The sequence below is a fragment of the Chiloscyllium punctatum genome, chromosome 39 (assembly GCF_047496795.1).
Source record: "Chiloscyllium punctatum isolate Juve2018m chromosome 39, sChiPun1.3, whole genome shotgun sequence".
Classification (NCBI taxonomy): Eukaryota; Metazoa; Chordata; class Chondrichthyes; order Orectolobiformes; family Hemiscylliidae; genus Chiloscyllium; species Chiloscyllium punctatum.
In genome coordinates, this window is record NC_092777.1 from 10,197,390 (window position 1) to 10,207,272 (window position 9,883).

The 9,883-nt window shown below is 48.2% G+C and overlaps 1 protein-coding gene across 1 annotated transcript; it reads right to left on the reverse strand.

The window, feature by feature from the left end:
* Positions 1 to 79: 79 nt before the first annotated feature.
* LOC140464209 (perforin-1-like) lies at positions 80 to 6,717 on the reverse strand. The gene is made up of 2 exons (XM_072559061.1): positions 6,611 to 6,717; positions 80 to 2,019 (listed from the first exon to the last, which is right to left on the reverse strand). Exons 1-2 carry the CDS (start codon positions 6,634 to 6,636, stop codon positions 360 to 362), a joined length of 1,686 nt encoding a protein of 561 aa, XP_072415162.1. The 5' UTR covers positions 6,637 to 6,717; the 3' UTR covers positions 80 to 359.
* Between the last annotated feature and the right edge of the window lie 3,166 nt (positions 6,718 to 9,883).

Sequence of the window (9,883 nt, forward strand, 5' to 3'; positions counted from 1 at the left end):
CCCCGCAGCACTCTACAAACATACTAACCAAGTGCACCCATTCAGACTGATCGCATCAAACTGGTTAAATGCTGTTGAGTTGGATTTATTGAAAAAATATAAGATTATACAAATCTGCTTAGAAATCAGCATAGTTGCACCTCCTGGTGCAGAGTGTTGCTTGCATGGTTGGAAAAAGCCATCAATGTATTTTGATGTAATAGCACGGTGTCTCCCACAATGATACAGTCTGAGAAAGGTGCTACCATCATGGAGGTTCAGGGAAAATACACAATGAGGTTCGGTGGTTCAAAAAGGGTTGGCAGTGACGTATTGAGAAGGATGGCGCTGAATGCAATGCCCGGTTAATTGCTGGATGGCTAGTTGGCTGGGCGAGGTCTATAATATTGACAGGTTTCACCATCCAGGTGGGGGCCACAGGTGAAGCTGTAGAGTAGGCTCACAGAGCCATACTGGAGTGGGCAGGTGATGATGTATACACCAGAGGTTAGTCTGACCTTGCAAGTGCCCAGGAGGTCATCGTATTTGACGTCCAAATCCCAGACCTCAATGATCAGAATCTCTCTGCCCTCGGCCTTGACTCGACCGAGGTCCAGTTCCTCGTTCCACACGGGGTTGTTGTTGTCATTGATCACAAAGGTCCTGCTCGACCTCTGGCCATACTTGACCACTACAAAGCTGTCAGAGGCAGAGAAGTAGTCCGCCCAGAGACCCTGCCCCTTTAAGACGTTGACCACCAGGTGGCCCCACCCCTTCCCTTTGGAACAGCAGTTCCTGTCCACGTGACTGTCCTCATGGCACATGCATGTGCACGGTTGATGCGGATCACGGTAAGACCCAGGGGGGCACTGTGTCCCCATCCCGCATCGTTGGTTGAGGGCACTAACTACAATGTAATAGCTGATGTAGCGCCGCAGGTTCTGGTGCCTGGGATCATTCTTGGGAAGCAGGTGGTGGAGAGGTGCGAGGGCATAGCGCACCATGCCTGGGTGGGTGGGCAGGGAGACCATCCATTGGTTGAACGCCGAGCCATCCTTGGAGAAGAAGAGGTCTGCATGCTGCTGGGACTGGCCCCCCTTCAACTCCATCATCCGATCACTGAAGGCCTGGTAGACATTGTCATGGTGTTTTATGGCACGTGCCATCTGCGGGCACTTCTGGTAATTAAATAATCCTTTTGCAGAGAACCCCACTGTGACATTAGCCTCCATTGACAGGCAGTCCCTAACCTCCTCGGCAGTGTATCCCTCGGATGCTGCCTCACACGTCCGAATAGCTGTCACGTCTTTCAAGCTGCCGCCCAGCTCCACTGACTTGATGTAATGGGTGCCATAGGTTGCCACCAGCTTCCTGTACCAGTACATGGTGTCATCGTTGAGCGTGTCAGGGAGCCGGGAGATGGAGTGGGCAAAATCCGGCGCCAGTTTGGCGCTCTCCTTCACCCGGTACTTGTAGTAGAGGCACTGGAACTGGTGACTGACGAAACCGTGGCGATCGCTCTTGGAGCGGCTGGTGCCAAACGTCACCAGCTTCGACTTGGAGCCAGCCAGCACCCAGTTGGCCTGCGTGCTCATTTCGGGCGGGATGAGCAGGTCGGCTCGCCAGTCGTTGGCGATGGCGGAGGTGGCGGACTCTGACAGCTTGGCAGCTGAAGCGTAGAGCCGGCTGGAGAGCGAGTGCTGGCAGGAGCTCAGGGTGCGCCAGTCCGCCAGTGAGATGGGCAGTCGTTGGCGCGCGTTGCCGAGATGCCCGTTGTGGCAGAGGGTGCAGCTCCCATTGCGGTAGCGCCAGGTGTCCACGTCGATCACGAAGGCACCCTTGGGCCTCAGGGTCACCACGTCATAGCCGTCCCCAGCCAACCGGGATCCTGGCACAAAGCTGACATCCCTGCACTCGCGGTCACTCTCGGTGGTACAGTCACTCAATATGCCCCTCAAAGGGAGGCAGAGAAAGATGAGGCAGCCCGATTTTGAATTCCAAGCTGGCATCATGGCATCGGTGATGGGTCTGACCGCAGATCTGCAAGAAGAAAAGCAAACATCTGAATTGACAGATTTATGAGATGTTAATAGATGGGTAGACTTTGAATGTGTGTTGAGGTTGTGTTTGCTTAACTGGGCATATTTGTGAAGTGTTAATAGATGTGTCACAAAGTTTGTCCTTTTATTTATAAAAAGCTTTTCCTTAGCTCAAGAAAGACGCTGTCCTTGATGTATTTTTTTTCTGAGGGGTAATAAAACGGGCCAGGGTTGGTACAGATATGGAAAGGATTTTAAAAGGTTTTTTTTATTTCCATGAAATCAGATGAGAATTCAGACCAAGCTGGTCATGTTTTAGTTCACAATTGAACTCGTTGGAAGTTCCACAGGGAGCTGTGTGGAAAATCTCTCTTCTATGCCCTTCAACTTCAACCTGCAAATAGGTGCTCCATTGATGCCAATTTTTTAAAGGGAGTTTTCACACTGGCACTGTTATGTCTTTTCGGAAAAATATAGCGAAGTCTCGTTGGATAGACTGAATTCTCCATGGATCTTATTTCTATTCTTTGTGTTTCATTGTGCAATTTTGTGAACGCCTTTTTGTCTGTTTTAAAAATCTAGTCGTCAACCGAACTGCCTTACTCTGGGTAGTTTTCACTGTACATTTGCTTAAACAAGTAGCAAAGTTGTGGTCTGAGCTGCCTGTTTAAGAATGCTATGAGGGGGGTCTGGCGTAGTCCATAACAGAAGTATGCAATTTTGAATGGGGTGTTTAAGGTCTGTTTGATTATTTTGACATATTTATAGAAGGAGAGTTGCCAAGAGCTTTATTTTTTCATATCTCGAAATTTTATTACAAAATAAATAAATTCAAGTTTAGTATTCAATGCTGCTAGAATCTGAAATTGTTTATAAACGATCCAGCATTCGTTATTTTCTGTGTTTCTCACTGATACAATCTCAGATTCCATCTCTTGGTGATTACTGCTCCTCTGAAGCTGATTTGCCAAGAGCTTTATTTTTTTTTTTTTTTTTTTTTTCTGGGAGGGTAGGGACTAGAAACAACAATTTATTTATTTTTTTTTTTCTTTTTTTTCCTTCTTCTTCTTTTTTTTTTTTTCTTTTTAACCCCCACACTACCGCCTAACTGCGGTAGTGCTTATTTTTTTCCCCCTGCACCCATAGTGCGTGTGTGCAGGTGTGAGACACAGTGAAAGACACAAAGTGCACAAATCTTTATTCAATTTCCACCACCAGGAAGATATGAAAAACACCCGAGTGGCCAGTGACAAGCACTGCCCTTCAAACCACAGGGCAATGCTGTGTGAGCAAAACAGTGAAGGGGAGGGTAGGGACTAAATCAAAATAGAGTTGGAGGGAGAAATGATGCACTCCACTCCCTGCGGCGCCCACCTCTCCCTGAACGACTCCAGGGTGTTGGTGGACACCGCGTGCTCCTTCTCCAAGGACACCCGGGCTCTAACGTAACCCCGGAAGAGGGGCAGGCAGTCGGCCCTAACGACCCCCTCCACGGCCCGCTGCCTGGACCTGTTGATGGCCAGTTTGGCCAGGCCGAGGAGCAGACCCACAAGGAGGTCTTCAGACCTGCTCTCCCTCCTCCGTACCGGGTGCCCGAAGATCAGGAGCGTGGGACTGAAGTGCAGCCAAAAGCGGAGGAGAAGGTTCTTAAGAAAATCAAAAAGGGAGTGCAAACGCCCACACCCAATATATACATGGTCCACGGACTCCACAGCGCCACAGAACAAGCAGTTGGGCTGGGAGTCCATGAACCACCGCAATCTGCGGTTGCAGGGGACTGCTGCGTGCAGCACCCTCCACCCCAGATCCCCGAGAGAAAGGGGGAGGACTCCCGCGTAGAGAGCCCTCCACTGGGGATCTCCACCGCCCGGTGGCAAATGGGCACGCCAAGGCGTGTCCGGACGGTGGATGAGGGAGAAGAGGTGGACGGTGTGCAGCAGCAGTCGATACAGGGCCTTCCTTTTTATATCTTTGAAAGGAACAAAACAAAAATTCCGGAGGCGGCTCAGGTTGTGGGGCACAGGCTCCCGCGGGAAGTACGGGACCTTGGGGCCAATGTGAAATTCCGTCCGGGCCGGGGTGAGCGCGGACGGGATCCCACCGCACACCTGAGCGTCCTCCAACCGGTGCACTACGTCGGGTCCGAGCACCGCCGTTTTAAGGCGTCGGATGGCGGTGGCCACGTACCGGACGTCTACCGCTGCCCTGCTAGCTATGTCCTGCGGCAGCGTCCAGCCCAGGCCCCCGGCACCCAGCACGTCCCCGACCCTGGTCGCCCTCGCCGCCACGGCCCTCCCCTCCGACAGCCACTCGAACCCGCGAGTACGGAGGTGCGGATTCCTGAGCAACGGCTCCCTGACGACAGCCGCTACTCCAGCCGGAGGGTAGGCGCGACGCGATTCGACCATGTTCCAGACAGTGATCAGGTCCTGGTAAAAGACAGGCAGCACCTTGAGGGCGACCTCCAAGCCGTCGCGGTCGACGAACAGGAGCTGCGTGTCGTAGTTGAGGTTACGCACCTGGCGGAAAAAATACGTCGCCAGGTTGCCAAGAGCTTTATTCTACCAAACAATTGCTGAAGGACAGCTGGATCCAGTTGACCGATAAATGAGCTGTTCAGATCATTGTAGCATTTTAAGTGAGTGTTGAACATATGTTTCTTTAATATGACATTGCAGAAGAGTTTAAGAGCGTTTGATCGACGACTCCAAAACCATCCATAATGTTCCAGTTAATGACTGACTCGCTGCTCTCTGCTGTTCTCTACTTAAACCACCCTGAACACCTCAAACAGATTCCAGTCTGTTCCTCTCTGTCTGATCTCTTTTAATTGCTATTTGAACCGCCTTCGATTAGATTCTAATCTGCAAATCACTCCCGGGTATCTGCTATTATATGCACAAACCGCACTGAACCCTTGGATCAGATTTCAGATTGTCACTCACTCCCTGATATGGTAAACCTTCCATAAACTGCGCTGAAGCCCTCAATTTCATTCCTGTCTGTAACGCATCACCGCCGGGAATTTTTTTATTCCATCTATGAAAAAGCTGGAACCCCTCGATTAGGTTCGACGTTGTAACTCACTCCCGGGTGTCTGCAATTCCACAGGTAAGCCACCCACAAAACTCTCGTCTCGTTTCCAATTTGTATTTCTCTCCAAATACCCTCACAAATGGATGCCAGTCTGCAACTCACGGGCGGCTCTTTCTAAGTGGGCACCATCCCCAACCCCTCGATTATGTTCCAGTTTGCAACTCACTCCCGGGGTTTCTCTTATGGCTGCGGTTCAAGAATTTGACCATGGCATTGGCAGAGCACCAGAGGATGTTCAGCAAAGTAAGAGTTTGGGGGTAATAGTTACCAGGAAGAAAGGGTTTTGCAGGAAGAGGTCACAAGGTTAAAATTCGAGATGCACAATGGAAGATTCGATGACTTGCAGTGTGGAAACAGACCCTTTGGCCCAACAAGTCCACACCGATTCCCTAACACTATGGGCAATTTAGCATGGCCGAGTCACCCTAACCTGCACATCTTTCGACTGTGGGAGGAAACTCATGCAGACACGGGGAGAATGTGCAAACTCCACACAGTCAATCGCCTGAGTCGGGAATTGAACCCGGGTCTCTGGCACTGTCAGGCAGCAGTGCTAACCACTGTGCCATCCAAGAAACCCAAGGCAACATCCTGATTTCTCTTTCTGTACAAAAGAATACCAATCAGCAAATATGTTATTTGACATAGATTCCAGTCTGCAACTTACTTCCAGAATGTCTGCATTCTATATACAAAACACCCCCCACGAACACCTCGATTCGAGTCCATCCTCGGACTCATTCTTTGTTGTACGCTATTCTGTGCACAAACTACGCAAAAACACGCAATTGGATTCCAGTCTGTAACTACCTCCTGGGTGTCCATGTATAACCCAGCCTAAACCTGTCGATTATGTTTCAGTCTGTAAATCAATTCAAGATACCTATACTCCATATATAAACCAGCCAGAAACTTTCAATTAGATTCTAGTCCATCACACACCCTCGGGTGTCTGTTGTTCTGTATAGAAATCATCTGAAATCCATGTATCTGACTCCAGTGTCTTATTCACTCGTGTGTTTCTGTTATTCTACAAATAAAACATCCCAAACCCTGGATTCGATTACGGTCTAAAATCCTCCCGGGTATCTATTATTCTGCACATAAACCATGTCGATCAGATCCCAGTCAATAATTCACTCCTTGTTATCCTCCCACTGCATATGAATGCAGATTTCTCCAGCTTCCTCATTTCCCCTCCCCACCCCACCCCTCCCCATCTCTCCCCACCTTATCTCAGTCCCAACCCTCGGACTCAGCACCACCCTCTTGACCTGCAATCTTCTTCCCCACCCCCTCTCCGGCCTATCACCCTTCACCTCAACCTCCTTCCACCTATCGCATTCCCAACGCCACTCCCCCCCCCCAATTTCCCTCCTCCCTACCTTTTACCTTAGCCCGCTTGGCACACCCTCCTCATTCCTGAAGGAGGGCTTGTGCCCGAGACGTCGATTCTCCTGCCAACCCCCCCCCCAATCCCTCAGATGCTGCCTGACCTGCTGTGTTTTTTCCAGCAACACATTTTTCACATCTGTTATTTGAGCCCCTCCATCAGATTCCAATCTGTCACACATTCGTGGCCATCAGTTATTCACTGTGTAACCCTCGAGCAGATTGCCAGTTGGAAAATTGTTCTTAGGGCCAGCAGCAGAGATAGTAAGAGCTACAATGGAGCGTGTTGGGAATTTTGGTGAAGGGTACCTCCGTCAAAACTGTAGTAAGGATGTTCCGGGCGCTATCCTGTAAGGTTTGACACACAGTTTCCTGTTTTCACAAATAAAACATGCGTCAGTATGTTCCGCTGGACAGATTGCGCCAAAACTGTTACTTATATGGAGTATGGTATGCCGTTGTTTTGAAAGAAAATTGGGAGTTGTTTCCTGGAAATTTCCATTGGCTGTGATCCAATAATAAGGTTATGACTCGTGCCCTTCATTGACTGAACACCAGGAGAGTTTCTGAAAAGTGACAACGGTTTAGTATAATGGTCACCAGGACAAAAAGGATTTGGGGGAGCAGCTCTCCAGATTTATATCTTAGATGCAGAAGGGAAGACAGAGTGTGGGGAAAGATTGAGTACTCCTCTCGGACAAAGAACACCCCAACTGCGAATCTGTCCTTCACTGTATAATCTGCCCCTATCCTCTTGAAAACCTTCTAGTTGGCAAAATACACCCAGATATCTGTTATTGCACATACAATCCCCCGAAACTCCAAATCAGATTATATTTTGTATCTCTCTTCTGTGTATCTGTTGTTTTAATAAAAAACAGGTCGAGCCTTTGTATTCGATTCCAGTGTGTAACATACACCCAGATATCTATTATTGCTTATCTCAGCGATATGAAACGTCTTGTACATAGGTTCACACACACACTCACACACTCACACACTCACACACTCACACATACACACACATACACACACACACACATACACACACACACATATATACACACTCTCACACACACACACACATATACGCACACACACATACACACACACACACACACTCACACATACACACACACACACACTCACACACACTCACACATACACACACATACACACACATATACTCACACACATACTCACACACATACACACACATACACACACACACATACACACATACACTCACACACACATATACATAAACACACACACATAAACACACACACATAAACACACACACATACACACACACATACACACACACACACATATACACACACACACATATGTACACACACACATATATACACACACATATACACACACACAAATACACATACACACACACTCACACACTCACACACTCACACACTCACACACACACATTCAAATCCCGGAAGTGCTCCAAAAAGTTCTGACATGGGGTAACCTCTCTTGCTTAAATTAAAACCAGCAACTCAGAAACGATTTCTCCCGTGCAGAAATCTGTAAACATCCAGTGTCCAAGAACTCTGTAAAATAAACATTTACAACTTCATTTTTTAAAGTATAACAGAGAATAATTAACTAACCACTATTTGCAATTCCTTTATCTAACCTGACTTTTACCTTCTCTTCGATAATACTAGTGCAATAAAACTCCCACTTAAGATTTATACAACACTTCTTATCTCAAAACCAGACAGCTGTCGGTTCTTGTCTTGAGATCTTCATGTGTCTTCTTTTCTGCTTGTTAGAAATTTCTGCATCACAAGTGACTGATCAAAAAGGTACTTTGAAAAGAGATGTGTTTACATGTTAAGCTTGGTAGTTCTCCTATCCACTGTTCACTTTTCCCCAGGTTTTACACCCCAGAGCATCGGATTATGTCAATGGCTTTTAAGGTCGTCAATATACAGAGAAATCTCGACTATCTTAATGAGATAGGTGGGGACTACTTCACTTGGATAATGCATTGATTCAATGCCATTCCTCTGGGTTAGGAGATTTCTGTTAAGTTGGCTCCCTGTCCCGGAAACAACGCAGCAGCGCACTGCGTGTGAGACCCTGCCCCGTCCACTATTAAACCCCACCCGCCACCAATCCCCATCGAACACTACACCCCGTCCCCCCCCCACCTCCCCCCTCTCCAGGGCAGCTGGGCTGGACACAACCAAAAAGGAGTGCTTTGGGCGCTGCTGTTACCTTTTGGGTCATGAGTCTCCAAAAACACACACACACACACACATGGAGGGGGGGCTTTGGGGTACACGTCTGTGTAGACCTCCAGGGCAAGTGTGCGAGGAGAGAGGTTCAAAACAAGGACTGCAGATGCTGGAAACCAGATTCTGGATTCGTGGTGCTGGAAGAGCACAGCAGTTCAGGCAGCATCCGAGGAGCAGCGAAATCATCAGGTCACTTGTTCCTGACTGAGGGCTTTTGCCCGAAACGTCGATTTCGCTGCTCCTCGGATGCTGCCTGAACTGCTGTGCTCTTCCAGCACCACTAAATCCAGAAGTGTGGGGAGAGAGGGGTCAGTCATTTAGAGACGGTGACTGGTCTCTAACAGCTGAGCTGAGTTCACTTTTGAGCACCCTAAACAAACCACACAATCAGTGCTGGAAGCTCGTCTTTGATGCAGTGTTTCTGCTGGGACTTCGAGATCGCCTTTGGATAATCCGATATTTCGGATAATTGATATTCAGATAATTGAGTTTTCTCTGCACGCCAGAAATTGGGTTTGAAGTTGATTGGCAGGTTTCGAATTTGTTTTTGTCTCCAAGCAAAGGGCGACTCGAGTTGTTCAACCCAGTTGCCTTATTGAGAATACTTGTTGGGGAAAGTGAGGACTGCAGATGCTGGAGTATCAGAGCTGAAAAATGTGTTGCTGGAAAAGCGCAGGAAAGAAGGGCTGATGCCCGAAACGTCGATTCTCCTGTTCCTGGGATGCTGCCTGACCTGCTGAGAATACTTGAAGTCTTGTCCGCATGGATATTGGCTGATGAAAGAGAGGCAGATTGCTAACTTGACAAACCAGCAGGGGGGGTGTTACCTGCATTCTCCAAGGAACACTCAGAAATGACAGAACACACGCACTCGTCATAGGGCAAATACATCAGCCAGCTGACTAATGACAGTGTCCATTCAACAAATCTGGGCCTAAAACAGAAAGACACCGGTAACTGCTCCAACAAAAAAACAAACAAGAACAGCATTGCAAATGATTTCAATGATTCAAGCTATTAACCTTTCCATATAGTTGTGGAGAACAAGAGAAAGTTGGAGAAAACATTCCAGAGATAGGAAAAGAGGGAGTCGACAGGAACTGGTTTGGC